Below are 21,625 nucleotides of genomic sequence, written 5' to 3'. Positions count from 1 at the left end.
ATATATTTTTTTTATTTTTTAAAAATTATTTTCGATATCAGCATATCAAAATGATCTGAAAAGATATAAAAATAATTTGAAGTAAAGAAAAAAATAATTTTTTTTAAATTAAAAAAAAATGCTTTTGAAATGTAAAAATAAAAAGAATTTTATGAAACTCAGTTTAAAAACATGTATAAACTGTTTTACAAAAAACCGCATTTCAAATTTAATTTTTTATTAGGTCTTACAGATAAAACATAATTTAGTGTATTATCAAATATCTAACTTTATCTTTTACACCGTAAACATGTAAACTAAGAATAAACAAACACACCCTGATAGCTGAATACTTCCATTATCAACAGGCTGGAGAATATGACTTTCATGCAGTGGTAGAATGATGAGAACACTCTCCAGTTCACTGCATGGTTTGGCAATGGTTTGTGCTACGTATTGAATTTAATTAGTTGAATTAGTCATTACTTTTGTTTAGTTGAAATTGTCAAGCAAATAAGTAGCGGGATAAGGATGAGCTGGAAGCATTCTTGGTCTTCAGCTCTAGTACCGGTTTTTCCTAATTCATTGTATTACCGTTGTAATGTGTCCTATTTAGAGGCACAGGTTCTGTTAGAGAGGGGAATCAGTAAGAACAATTCTCTCAAATACTCTTCTCTTCTTATCTTTCTCTAAACCATCTTATCAGTGGTATCAGAGCCCTTCCGATTCTTGGATACCCGCGGAAAAACTAATGCAGACTTTAGCATGGATGTCACGGAAACTCTTGCTCGACACGATAGCCACTTTGATGAACTGACTCTCAATTTCATTAGAGTCAATGACGCTCTACAAGGTGTTATGGCAGAGCTGCAAGCACTCAGGATGGCCCAATCCACTCGCAACCATGACAGGGACGACAATCCCTTTGCGACCAGGGGCTCATTCAATGATCGGCCTCCACGTCAGCTTAGTCTCAATTAGAGAGAAGTCACACCACTCTCAAGATGAACTTCCCAACGTATGCCGGGGAAGGAGACGATCCCACTGGGTGGATATTTAAAGCAGAGCAATATTTTGAATTCCAAAATATTGAGGCTAACCGACGGGTTCAATTGGCATCCTTTCACTTGACCAATGTAGCCCTGCAATGGTATCGGTGGTACACTAAGACAAGGGGACAATTGCGATGGCATGAATTTGTCACGGCACTTCTTCATCGTTTTGGACCAACGAATTATGAGGATCCGTCCGAAGCATTATCACGGCTCAAACAAACCACCACTGTTAATGCATACCAGGAGGCCTTTGAAAAACTTTCTCATAAGGTGGATGGTCTTCCTGAAAATTTCTTGGTGGGGTGTTTCATTGCTGGATTAAAGGATGAAATTCGCCTTGATGTACGAGTGAAGCAACCCCGAACACTCTCTGAATCCATTAGCGTGGCTCACCTAATTGAAGAGAGGAACCAGTTTCAGAAGAGAACCAATACTCCGATCAGACAGCTGCCAACAACTTCCTAATCAAGCCAGACCTCAACAGCCTTCCACGGTGGGACTTATGGGACCCCCACCTAAGCCATCTCCGAATGCTGGATCCTACAGTGGACATGTTCGCAGAATTACGGGGCAGGAAGCAAGGGAGCGACGAGAAAAAGGGTTGTGCTTTTATTGTGATGAACGGTATACACCTGGCCACCGTTGTTCTAAACCTCAGTTATTTATGATGGTGGATATGCAGCAATTGGATGAAGAACAGGATGAGGAGATGGAAATTGAGACACCTGAAGAAGCTATTCCTGACATCTCATTTCATGCAATGACTGGTACTGATCACCCTCAGACCTTTCGGGTGACAGGAAGGATCGGGCACACTGGGATTATCATCCTCATAGATGGCGGCAGCACCCACAACTTCATTGACCAGTCTGTGGCAGCCAAGTTGGGACTACGGGTGGTTCGTGGTAGGACATTCAAAGTCACGGTGGGAAACAAGGAGGTGATAGAATGCACGGGAAGATGCCTTGGGTTATCCATCTCAATTCAGGGAATTACAATAAGAGCTGATTTTTTTGTGCTTCCCGTGGCAGCCTGTCAAGTAGTCTTAGGAGTACAATGGTTGAGGACGTTGGGACCAATTGAGACGGACTACAAGACACTTCGTATGTCATTCAAACAGAATGGGAAAATTCATGTATTAACAGGATTGTCCAGCACAGACCTTGCTCCCTTAAGCGAAAAAGAGTTGCTGCAATTTTCAGGCATGGGGTTCTTTGTTCATGAGGTTCCAGAGGAGAATGTAACACAAGCCGCTCCATGGTCACCCGAACTCAAGCAGGTATTGACAGAGTTTTCTCATGTGTTTGAGGAACTGAAGGAGTTGCCCCCTACGCGCAACCACGATCACAGAATTCCTTTATTACCGAATCAGCCCTCAGTTAACACTAGGCCATATCGGTACCCACACTATAAAAAAAAATGAAATTGAGAGGCTGGTTAAGGAGTTTCTGCAGTCAGGAATTATTCGCCCAAGTCGGAGTCCTTTTTCATCCCTAGTGTTGCTGATAAAGAAAATGGATGGGTCTTGGCGATTTTGCATGGACTATCGAGCACTCAACGAAATTACGGTTAAGGACAAATTTCCTATACCGGTAATTGACGAGTTACTTGATGAGTTACATGGCGCAAAGGTATTTTCAAAACTTGACCTGCGCTCCGGGTACCACCAGATCCGGGACCATCCTGAAGATATTCCGAATACCGCATTTCGCACACATGATGGGCACTACGAGTTTTTGGTCATGCCATTTGGGTTGACAAACGCTCCCGCATCCTTTCAAAGTCTCATGAACGACCTTTTTCGACCTCATTTGAGACGGTTTGTTTTGGTTTTTTTTTATGATATTTTGATATATAGCAGGTCTTGGGAGGATCATTTGCAACACTTGCGGAAGGTGCTACATGTCCTAGCGACCAATAAGCTATATGCCAAGCTGTCAAAATGCCAATTCGGGGTATTGACAGTGGGGTATTTGGGGCATCTTATTTCTGCTGAAGGGGTTGCGGTCGACCCACAGAAGGTTCAAGCCGTCCAGAATTGGCCAGTACCAACATCATTCAAGAGTGTCCGTGGGTTTTTGGGGCTAGCTGGTTATTACCAAAAGTTTGTGAGAGGCTTTGGGGTGTTAGCTGCTCCTTTAAACAGGCTCCTCTCTAAGGAAGGATTCAGCTGGAACGAGGAGGCTCTTGCTGCCTTTAATCTCTTGAAAAAGGCCCTCCTTTCAACCTCGGTTTTGCGTCTGCCAAATTTTGCTGAGCAGTTCGTGGTAGAGTGTGATGCTTGTGGTGATGGGTTAGGTGCCATTTTGACTCAGAACAATCAACCCATCGCATATTACAGTGAAGCTTTAAAAGGAAAGGCGAAATCCTTGTCAACCTATGACAAAGAGATGTTAGTTGTGGTGAAGGCAGTGAGAAGATGGTGAGCTTATCTACTGGGAAGGTCCTTTGTGATCAAAACGGACCATCGCAGTCTCAAGTACCTCTTGGAACAGCGACTCACCACACCGTCGCAAGCTCAGTGGCTACCAAAAATTATGGGGTTTGACTACGAGATCCAGTACCGGAAGGGGAAGGAGAATCAAGGTGCTGATGCGCTTTCGAGGGTGGCAGCACTTCAGTTCAACGCCTTGTCCATGCCGATTGGAAAGTGGTGGGTTAATCTTCAATAGGAGGTTCTCCAGCAGCCTTATTATGCTACACTGGCTGCCAATCGATCCTTAAAGTGTGTCCAACGAGATGGCGTGTGGATGTAAAAAGGAAAGATCCACTTAAGCTCCACTTCCTTCTTATTACCTGCGGTATTAGCCGATGGCCACTCTTCCCCGGCAGGGGGTCATTTTGGGTACCTCAAGACTCTCACACGCATCTCTTCTAGCTTCTTGTGGCCGAGCATTCACGGTTCCATCAAGCAATTTATTAGAGATTGTGAGGTGTGCCAAAGGTGTAAGCATGAGACCCTTTGGCCCGCTGGGTTACTTCAGCCTCTTCCGGTGCCTCAGCGGATTTGGACCGATATATCGATGGACTTCATCGAAGGGTTACCTCTATCACAAGGGTACAACGTGATTATGGTGGCGGTGGATCGTCTCTCAAAGTATGCACACTTTATGCCATTACGACATCCATTCACGGCTATAGTAGTGGCAAAATGTTTTATGAATAATGTGGTGAAATTGCACGGGATGCCGCTTTCAATTATGAGCGATCGCGACAAAATCTTTATTAGCGATTTCTGGAAATCCTTGTTTCGACTGCATGACACAAAATTGTGCTACAGTTCCAGTTATCATCCCCAAACCGACGGACAAACCGAGGTGGTAAATCGGACTCTAGAGCAGTATTTACGCTGTTTCACGTCCGATCAACCAAAAAAATGGATGGAGTGGCTTGCTTGGGCTGAATATGGGTATAATACAGCAGTGCATTCGGCAAGTAAAATCTCCCCTTTTGAAGCAGTCTACAGGATTCCTCCTCCGTCCTCGGTTCCTTATGTTCCAGGCACCATAAAAATGCAGGTTGTGGATGACATTCTGAAGACAAGGGAGGTGATATTACGTGATCTTCGGTGTCACCTGTTGTTGGCCCAAGAGCGCATGAAGACGTGCACTGATCTGCATCGTCGTGAAGTCTCCTTTCAAGTCGGGGATTATGTGTTTTTGAAGCTGCAGCCTTATCGCCAGAAATCAGTCTCCTTTCGGAGTTCCTTAAAGCTATCCCCAAGATTTTTTGGGCCATTTAGGGTTCTTGCACGGGTAGGGGCTGTGGCTTACAAATTAGACCTACCTGCAGACGCAAGGATACATAATGTGTTTCATGTGAGTTTGCTAAAAAAGAAGTGGGGACCTGTTGTGGAAGATACGGTGGTAACATTGCCACCAATTTCAGCTGAGGAAGTTTTGTTACCAGAACCAGAGGCCATCTTAGACCGGCGGGTGATTCAGAAAGGGAACTATCGTCCAAAAACAGAAATTCTGGTTCAATGGAAAGGAGCTCTTCCTGAGGACGCATCATGGGAGAACTTATGGCGATTTACCAAGACTTATCCCCAATTCAACCTTGCGGACAAGGCTGTTCAAAGGGGGATGGATTGATGAGAACACTCTCCAGTTCACTGCATGGCTTGGCATGGCTGTGCTACGTATTGAATTAATTAGTTGAATTAGTCATTACTTTTGTTTAGTTGAAATTGTCAAGCAAATAAGTAGCGGGATAAGGATGAGCTGGAAGCATTCCTGGTCTTCAGCTCTAGTACCGGGTTTTCCTAATTCATTGTATTACCGTTGTAATGTGTCCTATTTAGAGGCACAGGTTCTGTGAGAGAGGGGAATCAATAAGAACAATTCTCTCAAATACTCTTCTCTTCTTATCTTTCTCTAAACCATCTTATCATAGAACACCTCCTTCCTAGAATCTCCCCATTCCTATAGTAAACAAAAAGTGATAAGCAAGTAGCATCAAGCCACTGACACATAATAGTACCCCACAACAAACATAGAAGTGAAAGTCACGTTCCATATAGATTTGCCCCACTAAAAGCCAGATTTAAAGGTAGCTGTAAAAATTATTATTATTATTATATATTTTTAAATAAAAAATATTTTATAAAATAATTACTTTTATGTTCAAAAATGTTTTTTAAAAAAATTAATTAATTTTTTACAAAATTAATTGTGAAGTATTTTAAAGATGAAATGAAAGTGAGCATTGGAATGCATTGAACATTAAAGCAGAGAAAGTTGCGTGAGGGTCCGTTCCTCCCTATACTAATTGATTGATGGCTGGTGTCAATTTATCATGCCACGGCTGAGAAAATTCCACATTCGCCTCTGTCAGCATTGTATGTATTTAGAATAACTTCTTCCACATTTTTTCGTCAATTTATCACTAGATTTTTAGCCGCAGATATAAAGAAAGGGTAGGTGTTCTTGAAGGGTGTGGAAAATACTTATTTAAATTCTTGAATACTTAAAAATTTATTAACAACCATTCAGGATTTCCCTTTACTTTAAATAATTAAAAATTCTTGAATACTTATTTAAATTACCAAGTTTTTTATTTATTAAAAAAACTATGTTGCTAATTAAAAATATATATGTTTTTGTCAAGATAAAAAATAAATAATAAAAGAAAATTTTGACTTTTTTTATGTAAAATTAATTTATCAATTTTTTGACAAATACTTATTTTAATTATCTTAAAATTAAAATCCTAATAAATTTCCAAAAAGACATTCGTGACGCCCCAAAGTAACAAAGGAAAGAGAAAATCATCAAGCTGTGACTGCGTGGAAAGCTCGAAGATACAGAGGAAGTCACCGTAGATAACCTGTTCTAGTATTGCCTTGCCCTGCACTACACTCTTTGTGTGGAAAAGCAAAGATTCTTTTTTTTTTTTTTAAAGCAAAGATTCTTGATTGCTTTCCTTGGTGAACACATCTTTTCTCTTTTCTTCTGTTCCCTTCTCTTCTTTCCATAAAGCAAAGCAACCGCATTTGCCTCTCCGGAAAGAAAGAGACTCCCTCTAAGCTTCCCACTATCAAAACCTCCTTTAAACCTTTATTTTTATTTATTTATTTTAAGCTCAGGTTAAGATTTTATCAATATTTTTATACTAGTTTTATATAAAAATAAATTTATAATTCTCGATTGAATTATGAAAAAATTCTGAAAATTTATGTAGAACCTCTAAATATGATGGTTTAGCTTGGAATAAATTTTAGAATTTTTAAAGAAATTAATAAATTTGATAAAAAAATCATAATTTAATTAGTTTTACGTTATTGGATGTAATTTTTAATTCGACAATCAGATTGAGTTGAAATTTTATGAGGAATATAAAAATATATTAAATAAAATCTAGTTATACTTTTAAAATGAACGAAGTTTGGTACTACTAATAAAAAAAACATCTAATAAAAATAAAACAATTCATTAAAAATAATATAATTATTTATTATTAAAAAATAAAATAAATCACATCCTCCTCCTGTACTAATTGATTGATGGATGTTGGCAGCATCTACCACGAACCACCATTGTCAATTTGTCATGCCACGGCTGAGAAAATTCCACATTCGCCTCTGTCAGCATTGTATGTATTTAGAATAACTTCTTCCACATTTTTAAAACCTCGACGGGGGAAAAGAGGCCCCTCAGACGATGCAAATTATGTTTTTCCTTTTGCTTTAGGCTTTATTTTTTTTTACTTACATAAGGTAAGGTGTTTGATAATAAATTAAATTGTGTTTTTATATTATAGAATTTATTAAAAAATTAAATTTAAAACACAGTTTTTATATAGTAATTTTTAGTTTTTTACATGTTTTCTTAAAAGAATTTCGTAAAATCCTGTTTATTTTTTGCGTTTCAAAAAATGTTTTTGAAAAAATTTAAATGTTTTTTAATTTAAATTAATATATTTTTAATGTTTTTATATCATTTTGATACACTAAATATCAAAAATAATTTTTTAAAAAAATAAAAAAAATTTATTCTAATACATTTCCAAGTAAAAAAACAACCGCAACTATACTTCTACCAAACATTTTATATATATTTTTTGTTATACATAAACTTCAATCATAATTTTTATCGAATATATATCTAAATCCAACAAACCACATGTAATTATATTTTTCAAAAACTTATTTTTTAAAATAAAAACCATAAGTAACAAGTTACCTAAAAAACAAACATTTTTAAGTGTTTTTGGGAGTGTTCATGACAAACACTTGGAAAGAGATGTATCCATGCAGACCAGACACAGGCAAAGAGGTGACAAATTACCCAATTACCTTCTTCATCAACTGTGTAGGCTATGGCGGAAGTTCAACGCATTACTTCACCTGTCTACATCATCTTTCTTCATAGATCTCAAATCCGTCTGCGCTGATTGGTTGATTCAATAATCTGATAACTCTCGGATCATGATGGTTTTTGAATTATTTGAACAGTTTACTTTATTTAATTCGATTTGATAAACTTGATGACTAGATCATTAATCCTATAATAATTTCATGTAAGATTATCTTAATCAATACTTTTTATATAAAATAATATTGTTTCATTAAAAAAAACTAGTTAAACTTATTGTTATAATCAATAATTTTTATATATTTAACCCATTACCCAAATCTCGAATCAAATTATAAAACAGGCTGATCAATATAATTAGTGACTCCAAGATAGAGGTTTGCTTGGCTTGTGAGACTGTGTGGTGTGAATTGATAATATGGAGGTGATAATTATGACAAATGGGCAAAACGGTTTATCTGGTTTTGAAAGAAATGGGAACTTAACCTGTAATTGTAGCTGGAAACCATATTCTTCATGTGGGCCTTTGAATTCTTGGAGACCTCCAATTTCTGGTGTTCCATTGAAGAGCAAGCGTGGGAAAGCAATGAGAGTTGTTGGTTTAAGAGTTAAGGCATTGCAAAAAGACGAGTCTGATAATCGGTTGGTTGGTGGTGGTGGGGTTATTGAGAAAGAGGTAGAATTTAAACCATCTTTTGGTGAGTATTTGAAGGCTATGGAGTCTGTTAAGACTGGAAGAGAAAAGAATCAAGTACATAAGTCAAAATAGTTATAAGTTTGAAGGACGATGAAGGTGTCCAAAGTCATGGAAAGTGATGAGTTTGGCGAGAATGCTAATGGACCCAGTGGTGAGGAAGATATAGTTAACGCAGAGCTTGATTACAGAGGAGGAAGAATTAGAGAGTTCAGTCATAATGTGGATGGCAAAGAAAGTCATGCGCATGCTAATGTAAGAAGGAAGAGGGGAGAAGCTACAAGTGATGAGCGATGGTTGAGGAATGGCACCAGGAGCTCGAACTCAGACTTGGAGGACCTCAATTATAGGAGTTATAAGTTGAAGGGTAATTTAGAGGATATAGTGATGCCCCATCATCGGGTAAGACATGAAAGCAGTGTGACTTTGAGGAGGTTTAACAATCGAGAAAAAGTGTCTGGAGTCATGGAAAGTGATGAGTTTGGTGACAATGGTGATGGATGCTCTGGTCAAGAAGATGCAGTTAATGCAGAGCTTAATTACAGAGGAGGTAGAATTAGAAAGTTCAATCATAAGTTGGGTGGCAAAGAAAGTCACGTGCATGCTAATGCAAGAAAGAAAATGGGAGGAGCTACAAGTGATGAGCGATGGTTGAGGAATAGAACCAGTAGCACGAATTCAGACTTGGAGGACCTCAATTATAGGAGATATAATTTGAAGGGTGATTTAGAGGAGAGTGATGCCCCTTCATCAGTAAGACATGAAAGCAATGTGGGTTTGAGGAGCTTTAACAATCGAGAAAAGGTGTCTGGAGTCATGGAAAAGTTGATGAGTTTTGGTGACAATAGTGATGGATGCTCTGTCAAGAAGATGTAGTTAATGTTGAGCTTGATTACAGAGGAGGTAGAATTAGAGAGTTCAATCATAAGGTGGGTGGAAAAGTAAGTGGTGTGCATGCTGATTTTAGAAGGAAAATGGGAGGGGCAACGAGTGATGGACGATGGTTGAGGGATCATACTAGCAGCATGAATTCAGATTCAGAGGATTTCAATGAAACTCGTCTTTTAGCAAGCATTGATAGAACTATTGGCTTAAAAGAAAATCTTGCTTATGCTAAAGATTCCCGGGATATTGAAAGCTTTTGAAGATGGTGGACTTGTCAGGAATCATCTTGTCAACAAAATGAATGGTGGACTTGTCAGGAATCATAGTCAAGCTGATAAAATTACTGACAAGAGATATGTGCAGAAAAAGGGATTATCAAAAAGAAGTGATCAGGCTTTTCTTGAAAGGGGCTATGGTGAGGATTTTGAAGTGGAAAGGGCTGCCTTCAAAAGCTTTGAGCAATCCAATGATGTTATTGGCAAGACAAAAGTTCCGATGTGGAAAATAGAGGAGAAGATTCAGAAGCTAGGAAACTGGTGTGTAATCTATACTCTTTTATATCCTCTCTTTTTTTCTTCATAAGCTCAACTGAACTTAACTATCCTTTCATTACAACTAACAAGATTTATTGGCATGTGTGTGCAAATTCTGTGTAGCTAAGCTATTTTGTATTTTGATCTATGCTGTGTAATTGTACCAGTCTTCATGTAACAGAGCAAAGCAATCTGATTCATGTCAAAAGAAGCATTTAAGTGGCTGCAAAATTCAAGCCCTCAGATCAGACAATGGCAAGGAATACACTTCCAATGCCTTCAACGTTTTTTGTGAGGAGGCAGGCATTCATCATCAGCTAACAACTCTGTATACTCCTCAGCAAAACGAAGTTAGTGAGAAGCGAAACAAGTTCATATTGGAAATGACAAGATGCTTGCTACATGAGAAGAATTTACCAAAGAAATTCTGGGCAGAGGCTGCAAACACTGCTGTGTTCTTGCAAAACCGACTGCCTACAAGAGCCTTGAAGGATCAAACACCCTTTGAGGCATGGTATGGTTACAAACCATCTCTGAATTTTCTTAAGGTATTTGGATGTTTGTGCTTCACCCTTGTTCCACAGGTCAAGAGGGATAAACTTGACAAGAAAGCACTTCCAGGCATTTTTGTTGGCTACAGCTTAGTTTCAAAGGCTTATAACATTTTCCAGCCACAAACTGGAAAAATCGTTATAAGCAGAGATGTCCAATTCCTGGAAGATGAAGAATGGGACTGGAACGATGCAATCAAAGAAGATTCAGCCTCTCCAAAAGGCAATTATCTTGTTTCAGACACAGATGATCAAAGCATGGAAGATTGGGACATCAACATGACAGATGACACTCCTGTTAGAGGCACACAGTCACTCCTTGATGTGTATCAAAGGTGCAACATTGCTGTGTGTGAACCAACAGACTTTGAAGAAGCCAAGCTAGATCAAAATTGGCTTGCTGCGATGAAGGAGGAGCTTCTCATGATCACAAGAAACAACATGTGGGAGTTGGTTGAAAGACCTCAAAACAGAAATGTAATCGGTGTAAAATGGGTGTATCAAACAAAACTCAACGTTGATGGCTCAATCAATAAGCTCAAAGCCAGGCTAGTGGTGAAGGGTTATGCACAAATCTTTGGCGTGGACTACTCAGACACGTTTGCACCGGTAGCAAGACTTGACACTATCAGGCTGCTACTTGCCATTGCAGCACAACTGAATTGGAAGGTGTATCAAATGGACGTCAAGTCAGCGTTTCTAAATGGTGTTTTGTAGGAGGAGATCTATACTGAGCAACCAGAAGGTTTTGCAAATGAAGGAGAGGAGGACAAAGTCTGTCTTCTTAAGAAGGCACTATATGGATTGAAGCAACCTCCAAGAGCTTGGTACAGCCGAATCGATGAACATTTGCAGCACTTGGGATTCACTAAAAGCCTCTCTGAATCGACTCTTTACATCAAGCAAAATGGTGATAACATCCTTATCATCTCACTTTACGTTGATGATTTGCTTGTAACAGGAAATAACAACAATAATGTGGAGACGTTCAAGCAAGAGATGATGAGTGTATTTGAGATGATAGATTTGGGTTTGATGTCCTTTTTTCTTGGAATGGAAGTTAAGCAAGCTGAACATGAAGTGTTCATATGTCAGAAGAAGTATGCCAAAGAAATCCTCAAAAAGTTCAAACTTGAAGATTGCAAAGCAGTGAGCACTCCTATGAATCAAAAGGAGAAGCTATGTAAAGAAGATGGAGCCGAGAAGGTTGATCAGGCACAATTCAGAAAAATTGTTGGATGCTTGATGTATCTCACTGCAACTAGGCCTGATATTTTGAATGCTATGAGTATCTTGTCTAGATTCATGCATTGTGCTAGTGAATTGCATTTCAAGGCTGCTAAAAGAGTGATAAGATATGTCAAAGGAACCTGCAATTTTGGCATAAGATACACAAGAAGTAGAGAGTTCAAACTGGTCGGGTACTCTGACAGTGATTGGGGTGGCTCAATTGATGACTTGAAGAGCACATCAGGCTACTGTTTCTCTTTAGGTTCTGGTGTGTTTTCATGGAATTCAAAAAAGCAAGAAACCGTAGCCCAATCCACTGCTGAAGCTGAGTTTGTGGCTGCAACAGCTGCTGTCAATCAAGCTTTGTGGCTGAGGAAAATTTTATCTGATCTTAACCTGGAGAAAAAGGAAAGCATAGAAATTCTAGTTGACAATCAAGCTGCCATTTCCATCTCTAATAATCCTGTGTTTCACGGGAAAACCAAGCACTTCAACATCAAATTATTCTTTTTGAGAGAGGTGCAGAAAGATGGGAGTATCATTCTTATTTACTGCAAAACTGAAGAACAAGCAGCTGATATTTTCACCAAACCACTGCCAGTCAACAAATTCGAATTTCTGAGAACAAAGTTAGGAGTTTGCAGCTCCTAAACAAGGAGGAGTGTTAGAAATAATGTTCAGGACTACTAAGCTGGAATTTTATTCCTTCTTTAATTTTTGATTTAGTCAATTCTATTCCTATTCTCTTGTTCTTGCTGCTATTTCACAGCTCTGTTATTTCCATTATCAATTGATCATGGCTTGAATGTAGGATCATGATCGTAGGAGTTTTTTATGTATCAGCTCTATAAATTGAGCTGTAGTTATGAATAAAGTATTCAAGCTTTTCATTCATCAATCTCTTCTTAAACACAAGCATTATCCTTTGTTATTTTTGTTGTTCAGAATCACTGCAGCAATGACAAAAGATTTTGCATGATGCTTGAAAAAGAAGACTTCAATTCTGCTCTTGCATGTATTACCACAAATTCTGCTGGAGAGTCTCAAGCATTCTGCAAAGGTGTCTGGTTGAATTTATTCGAAGAAAACGCTCAGCGGTTTAGAAAGGACACCCTCATACGGCTAATGCATAAGGTGCGTGTGCTTGCTGCTTAAAGCAACTCGCCAAACCCTGTATTGCAAAATCTATTAATATCATGTAGTGATTATAATAGGTTCCTGGATTCAATCAAACATAGATTTTCTGTACAGTTAAATCATGAAAATCCTTGAAATCTTAATGGAATGCACTCATGCAGCTAGCAAACCAGCATGTCCTAGTAATGATGATAAGGTTTAGGGTGAGAATGAGTCTTGAAATTATTCGTCCTGAGAATGCCTCAAGACAATTAAGGAGTTTCTATCAGTATAAAGCTCCGCAATCTATCAAGAAACCACTGTAAAGGGCTTGGCGACCTACTACTCGATGGGATCTCTACTGTAGAACATTTCAAGCTGTCAAGCTTGTTATAGGTATCAAAGGTCAATGAAGGTAACATTTCAAGCTGTCAAGCTTGTTATAGGTATCCAAGTTCTATGAAGGTGAGGTAAGCCTTTAAAATGGCTTCAGATGTATCTACTTGTTAATGCTTGTGATATACTGTGTTCCTTAGTTTGGTTATAAATAATGTATGAGCAACGTTTCTTGAAGCCTCGTATTGTGATTACATGCCCAAACTAGCTAGTGGAATAAATGAAGGGACAATAGAGTTTCCGAGGAGATTATTTTTTTCTTTTTGGAAAATTGATTTTTTTTAGTTATTATCTTTTTTTCTATTTATTTTAAAATATTATGTTTAATAATTTTATTTTTTTATTTTGTTTATGAATTTTATTGCCTTTTTTTTCAAGGTTTTTAGTTTGTGTAAGTGTTTTTTTAGTTTTATTTAAGGAGTTGTAAATCTCTTACAAAGAAAACAACTTGACATTGTAAATTATTAAGAAATAAAATTTTGAATTCTGGTTTTTGGTGTGATGATCCTTTTTAGTAGAATTGTGTTTGTTTGATTTTGCTATTTTTTTGTATTATTTCTGTTTATATTAGTTGGTATCAGAATCTAACAATCTTTGATTATTGTTTGCTTGTTGTATGCTGCAAAACAACCATAGCTGGAAAAAATAATAAAACTAAACATGTTCAAGGAGAGGATGAAGAGGTTTCCTCTTTAGAGAAAAAGGTTCATGAGTTAGAAATTGAGGATATACAAAGGTAGATCGCAAAGCTTACGTGACAATTGAAATAAAACACCCAACAAGAATAGGAGGAGAGTAATTGTGAACCCTGGCTAATCTAGAGTAGGCAACCTTTTAATTGGGCAGCACTTCATGGAGATTTTGATTTTTAAATTAAACTTTCTAATTTTGTAGGAACTTTACAAGTGGAAGAGTTTATCGTTTAGTTGAATGAAGTATAAAGGATTTTCAAGTGCATAAAAGTTTAAAAACAGATAAGGGTGAAGCTTATTGGTATTAGATTAAAAGGGCGAGCTTATGCTTGGTGGAAGTAATTAAAGAGAAAGATAAAGGAACACTTTTTTCCATATGGATACATTTAAACTTTTTACCAATAACTCCATACATTGGGATGGGAGAACTATTGCTAAGTACATTGAAAACTCTACCAACTGGTGGCTAAGAATGATTTTTCAGAAAGAGTAGTTGATTGCTAGGTACTTAAAGTAGATTATGATAGTTCATGCAAGATGTATTGTGTTTGCATTCTTTATAAATAGTTTTGTAAGCCTATAAGAGAGCTTTGATTATGGATAAACAATAGGTTATTAGGGTAATTGATTTGACCAAAATAATAAGGAGGTATGCGCTAAGAAAAAAAATATCATTCACTTAGTTCGAATCGATAACTGAATATATCACGTTAAAGTTAAATTTCTAGATATGGTTTTAAATTTTAGTGTTTTAGATATGATGAATTAGGACATTGAATTTATAAGTGCCATAAACTAAAGAGTCATAAGTGTAAACATTTGTAAGTAAAATAGCTTAATGAGAAGAGAAGTGATCCTATTTATGATGATTAATATGGTAGTGAGGAGGTTTTATAAGATAATGATGGTGCTACCTCAATTATCCAAAAGAGTTTGCTTATTCTTAAAAGTGATTCAAATCAAGATTGGCTACACACTAGTCTTTTTCTTTCAACTTGTACCATCAAGGACAGTGTATGTAATTCGATTATTGATAGTGATAATTGTGAAAAGGTGGTGTTAATTGAAGTAGTAGAGAAGTTGCAACTTAAGAAAAAAAACACCATATACCCTACAAATTGAAGTAGATGAATCGAGATCCCAATGAAATCATGGATGAATATCATCTTGTTTTATTTTTTATAGGTAAGAGATATTTTGATAGTATTTGATATGATGTTGTGTCTATGGATGCATGTCATTTATTGCTGTATAGACCATGATAATATGACAAGAATGTCATGCATAACAAACAATGTAATACTTATACCCTTAATATAGTAATGAAAGAAAAGGGAAGTTGTTAAGAGCGAACATAAAAATATGTTGTTTTTATCCTAATTTATCGAAATGAAAAAAAAAAACAGAGAGAGAGAAAGGAGATTTTAGAGAATCAAGATGGCATGAAAAAGGGTATGATATGGAATAAGTCATTGGTGGCTACTAATGGTTCTACAAAGATTGAGATTATACTAGTATAAAACTATTACTAATCTTCAGGGCTTTTTTTGCCATTCTCATTGTGTCATTTTGCAGCAACAAAAATAAAAATAAAAATAAAAATAAAAAACTACTACACATGCTTTCATCTCTTTGCTATCTTCTTTTTATCTCTGAAAAGGAGATAAAAATGAATAAAATGATCAATGAAGAGTAAAAAAAAAGAGAGTTTATTTTACTTGAAAAATATTAAATTAATATATTTTTTTATGATTTTAATGTTAAAAAAAATCAATTCTTGTTTTTTCTTTGGACGATAATTTATTTTGTTTTTAAAAAATGTAAGGCAAATAGTATATTTAAACTCTGTTTGTTTTTTTTTATTTCAAAAGTGTTTTTAAAAAAATTAAAAAAACTATATTTTTTATTTGCTTCAAATTGATTTTTTTTTTAATATTTTCATATCATTTTGACGTGCTGATATTAAAAATAATTTTTAAAAAATAAAAAAATTATTTTAATTTATTTTTTAGTAAAAAATACTTTTAAAAATAACCACAATCACACTCCCGAACACCCTATTAGTGCCTGTTTGAGAAACTAGTGGCTTTTGTCTCCTTTTTTTTTTTCCCTTAAAAGCTAAGTGTTTGAAAGATTTTTTTAAAAATTATTTTGAAAGCCCTATCAACATATATATATATATATATATATATATATATATATATATATATATATATATATATATATATATATATATTAACCAAACATCTATTTTTTTTAAACCACCTCAATTAAAAGTACTTTTTATAAAATAAGTTTTTTCAAATCACAATCACAACAGCTATAATAATACAAAACACACTCTAAGTATCCATTCCTAACAAACATACTTATCTCATAAATACCACAGAAAACTGTGCAAGTCACACATTTTATCCATCATTTAGCCTGATAAACACTAGTATGCATAAGCTTCAAATAACCATTTCATGGCGTCGTGTCTTGGAGGTTCCTACAACAGTTAAAATAGATAACATGGTGTTAGCCATTGAAAGATAAACGACGCTAAAATTCAAAATGGTTGGAGTTAGATAATATATTAATTGGTTCTCTCTCCTCAGCGTACTACAAAGTAACGGAATAATACTACTCATTCTCTATATAGATCGATGGGATATGAGAAATCTTGGGCCACTCAGAGCCATTCTCCTTTCTACAATTTTCTTTAAGATGTGGACATCCCCAGATACTCAATTGCTTTAATTTGGAGAGGCATTGAATGGCTGTTGAACTTGGCATATACTTGAGATTTTTGCAATCCCCAATAGTAAGAGATCGAAGAGAAGAAAGGTTGGCCATCCACTCTGGCAATGCTTCCTCAAATTCCTCCCCCCTGAAACAACTTATTTCCAATGTCTCGAGGGCAGTGAGGTGTTGAAGTTGGTGTGGTACACTCTTCAGTTTTTCCCATCCATCTATCGTTAGGGATTTGAGGGACCCACTCAAGTTGAGGTGTTGGATTGAGTTTAAAACTCCTACAGGAAAAGCCTCCATCTCCTCTGAGAAACCACCGATTCTCAATTCCTGCAGTTGGGTGAGGCCGCCCAACCAATCATCCTCTGGGATATCTCTCAAACTGGGACACGCGGTGATTTCTAAATAAACAAGAGAAGGCAATTGTCGTAAACCATGCCAATCAATACTGATGAGCTTATCACAACCGCTAATCGATAAACTTCGAAGCGAAGACAATTCTTGAAAATCATTACTATATACAATCAATTTCTTCAAAGAGTTCAAATCTTGGAAATCACCAGGAATTTCTTTACCGCACCAATATATACCCAAATCCACCAGAGCTGTGCAGTGTTGTACGCTTGGAATGGATGCCAGCTTTGGACAGTGATATATAATTAAAACTCGAAGAGACGTGAAGCCATGAAATTCACCAGACAAATATCTCAGCTCATCACAAAAGCCAATTTTAAATTCTACAAGAGATGAAAGACGACATATCGGAATGCTTTTCAACTTTCCACAATACTTAATGCTCAACTCTTCAAGACAAGGAAATACTGCAACAACTTCTCCACCTGGTACCATCCATTCTTCAAGACCATACATCCTGGATAGAGTGAGTATTTGTAGTGCTGGAAACAGTACACCTGCGCTGTCTCTGCTGCTATAGAACTCATTGCCTATACATTTCACATTAGGCATTCCTCTCATCTCTAGAATCTTAAGGCGAGGAAGACATCCAAGTGTTGGGAGTTGCCTCAACTTGCTGCAGCCTTTCAATATCAGCACCGTCAGATTATTGAGTTGCAATATCCATGATGAGAAATTTTCACCTCCATAACCCTCAATTGTCAAGCTTCTTATGTCTGGGTGAGGCTGCAGGCCTTCCAGCACATGCTCGCTATTGACACTGCTGTTACCTTCATCATCACTCCATTCAAACACCAATTTGTTCATTCTTTTTCCACTCAGTTCTGCCTTCTCAGCTTCTTCTCTGTCTCTCACTTGCTCAAGCTTGCATATCTTCAATGCTCCTCTTAGTTCTTTCAAACATCCCAGCTCTTCAACCATATGATCTGGACCCACAACAAATATCGGTAGAGTTTGAAGGCGTGTTAAGAGTCGCACCTCAGCTGGCACTAGCTTTGGATCATCAAAATGAAGATGTCTCAAGCTCACTAAATTCCCCACTTTCTGGGGAAGCTTTTTTAGTGACTTGCAATCAGTGAATCTTAATGTTTCCAAATGGTAGAGCTTGGTGATGGATTCCGGCAATGCTCTGATAGCAGTATCCGAGACATCAAGATATCTCAAATGTCTCAGCTTGCAAATTGAATCTGGTAACTCAGTGATATCAGACCGTCGCAATTTGAGAGTTCTCAAGCTTTTGAATTTCCAAGGCCCGTTGAGTACATCAACCATTGAGAAAACAGTTCGCAATTTTTTAGCATCAACCGCTGTTAATGCTGCCTCGTCATCCCCACGAGATACGAGATTTAGATGACGAATATGAGATGCACCATCAACAGCCGAACCCTCTTCCAGATTTAACGCTTCTGATTTTGAGACCTGTAGTGCAAGATCATGCACTAGATCATGCATCTTGCAACTTGTTACGATCTCACACTCATTCCTTTTAACATCTTGGAAAAAGGAATTTGCAAGCAAGTCATTAAAATACTTGTTGCCTTCGTCTTCCATCCTCCCATTTGATGGCCTGAGAAAACCTTCAGCCATCCAAAGTTGAACCAGCTCTTCCCTTTCAATTAGAAAATCTTTAGGGAAAATGGAACAGTATGCAAAACATTTTTTCAGTGTAGGCGATGACAGGTAATCAAAACTTATTCTCAATATGCGCAAAGCTTTTTCATTTACATCCCGAGAATCCCAATTTCTACTCTTTAGAATTGACTGCCACACATCTGCCTGCTTACCGTGAAGAGTTCCTCCCAAAACATTAGCAAGCAACGGAAGCCCTCCACATTTCTTTGCAATCTCTGTTCCAATAGACTCCAAGTCTGAAGCTATTGTTTCTCGTCCACCCCCACTCACCTTTTGCTTAATAATGGACCAACATTCATCATCTGTTAGTTTTCCTGGCTCGTGCTGAATACCAGGAGAAGTCTCCATCATGTCTGCGACTTGCTTTTTGCGGGTTGTAACAACAACACCATTCCCATTCATGCTGTTAATTTTTAACAGTTGCTCCTTCAAATCATTCCACTTATCAAGGTCTTCATTCCACACATCATCAAGAACAAGAAAAAATGTCCTCTTTTCCAGCTTTTTCTTAAGGTTTTCCATAATTGCATTTAGGTTGCTCAACCTACTTGTAGTTTCATCAACATTTTGCAACATCTCTCCTAAAATCCTCCCTTTACTAAAATCATTAGAAACACAAACCCAGATTGTTAAATCAAAGTGTTTTCTCTCCCGCACTACTTCACAAACTTTTTTTGCTATAGTAGTCTTTCCAAGGCCAGCCATCCCCACTATAGGGACAACCGGAAGGACATGTAGGTGTTTGGTCAAGCTAGTCAGCAATTCCATAACTTTAGAGACATCATCCTCCCTTCCTACAACTTCTGAGCTGTCAAGGAACGAATGTGTCTCTCGATCTGGGTCCCCGCTAACTTCTTGAGCTCTATCTACAGGTAGAGATGTCAATGCAGGCCCAAATCCGGCTGCATCTTTCCGGATTTCATCCAGGGCTTCATTGATCTTCTTAACTTTTTGACCCATAATCAAACGGAATGCAACAGGATTGTGGAGTGAAAACCAATCACGTACCTTTCCCTTCTTTTGGTCTTTTCGGAGAATCTCATAAGCAAACTCGTCCAGAACATCTTCAGCATCGTAAGCTACATCCTGTAGGTTCTGCAGCCAACGCTTCACAGACTCGTCTGTTACTGCCCTTCTGGCTGCGTCTTGGAGCGCATCTTTGATCTTGGTCAAGGAATGGTTGAGCTTTCGCAGCTGGCCCTCCAATCCCCAAGCAAGTCCGATCCCTTCAGCAGCAATGGAACTCACCCTTTTCAAAGTCTCCTCCAAGGCAAACGTAAGAAGAAGCTCTGCTGCCATATTCTCCGTCTCTGTTTGTTTTTTTTTTTTTTTTTTGGGGGGGGGGGGATCAAAGAAGAAATTTTGAGCACAAGAGAGAGAGAAGCATGGTGTGAAATATTAAAAGATGAAACGAGGTGTGTTTGGAATGATGAGATACAGAGCATAGTTGCATGAGGGTCCCTTCCTCCCTAATTGATTGATGGCTGTTGGCAGCATCTTCCACGAACCACTACTGTCATGTTGTTATGGCATGGCTAAGAAAATTCCACGTACGCCTTTGTCGGCATGGTATTTGGTATCACTTTTAAACTATACCAAATACCATGCCGACAGGAGGAAACGATTCCAAGCTATTGATCATGAACCTGAGAAACTGATGGTGTATTTATTTTTGAGATAGTTTTTGTGTTTATAATTTTTAAAAATTAAGTTTTAAAAAGTATGATTGGATGAGGTTATTTGGATTTAGATATTAATTTGATAAAAATTATGGTTGAGGTTTATATGTAGTAAAAACATATATGTAAAATGTTTGGTTATTACTTTTCAAAAGTATTTTTTACTTTAAAATGCATTAAAATATATTTTTTTTATTTTTTAAAAATTATTTCTAATATCAGCACATCAAAATGATCTGAAAATATATAAAAAAAAATTTAAAGTAAACAAAAAAGATAATTTTTCCTTTCGACAGGGAAAAAGAGGCCCTCAGACGATACAGATTATGTTTTTCCTTTCGCTTTAGGCTTTATTTGTTTTTTACTTACATAAAGTAAGGTGTTTGATAATAAATTAAATTGTATTTTATATTATAAAATTTATTAAAAAATTAAATTTAAAACACAGTTTTTATATGTTTTCTTAACGGAATTTCATAAAACCCTGTTTATTTTTGCGTTTCAAAAATATTTTTGAAAAAAATTAAATTTTTTTTTATTCAAATCAATATATTTTTAAATCATTTTGATACACTAATATCAAAAATAATTTTAAAAAAAAATAAAAAAAAATTATTTTAATATATTTTCAAGTAAAAAGCAACCGCAACAACACCTCTACCAAACATTTTATATATAGTTTTGTTATGCATAAACTTCAAAAATATAAAGAATATTTTAAACGTGTTGAATTTGATAGCCAAGTTAGAACCAAGAGACTTGAGTCTGGCGGCAAGCAAGAACTAAAAGCCTTGAATCAGGTGGTCATTCTTTGACCCAACATATGCTAGTAGCTTTTGAAATAAAAAATAGAAAAGACAATGTATCTCATGATCTTTTGAACATTTATAGTATGGTCTACAATGTAAACGCTTTATATCTATAATGCGGTTTATAATTTAAACATTTTATGTCCATATTTTAAAATATAGTATAATATGATGAGATTAATATTCTATAAAAAGCTACCTTATAGCTAAGAAGCTTCAAAAAGATCTATCAGCTTTCAGCTTTTTTAGCGTGGGATTCACATGAGCTCTCAAATAAAAACTCTACTTAACCGAAAGGATGTGGAAAGCCTACACTACTATATTTGCCCCAAACAAGACCTTACGGTCTCCCTGTCTGAGAAACCAAAATGAAAGGACACAGCACATAAAAATCGTGGCATGCATGTTTGTG

The 21,625-nt window shown here is 36.7% G+C and overlaps 1 protein-coding gene and 1 pseudogene across 1 annotated transcript; one reads left to right on the top strand and one right to left on the bottom strand.

Moving 5' to 3' along the window:
- The window catches only part of LOC118062011 (pentatricopeptide repeat-containing protein At1g30610, chloroplastic-like), a 29,741-nt pseudogene extending 16,616 nt beyond the window's left edge, over positions 1 to 13,125 (top strand).
- Positions 13,126 to 16,389: 3,264 nt separating this feature from the next.
- LOC118062001 (putative disease resistance protein RGA4) lies at positions 16,390 to 20,368 on the bottom strand. Its single transcript, XM_035075669.2, has one exon. The coding sequence runs from the start codon at positions 20,022 to 20,024 to the stop codon at positions 16,572 to 16,574; it is 3,453 nt and encodes a 1,150-aa protein (XP_034931560.1). The 5' UTR covers positions 20,025 to 20,368; the 3' UTR covers positions 16,390 to 16,571.
- Between the last annotated feature and the right edge of the window lie 1,257 nt (positions 20,369 to 21,625).

Source organism: Populus alba, chromosome 1, assembly GCF_005239225.2.
Source record: "Populus alba chromosome 1, ASM523922v2, whole genome shotgun sequence".
In the NCBI taxonomy this organism is placed as follows: Eukaryota; Viridiplantae; Streptophyta; class Magnoliopsida; order Malpighiales; family Salicaceae; genus Populus; species Populus alba.
Note: the sequence above shows the minus strand (reverse complement) of the source record. Positions and strands in the feature narration are given on the sequence as shown.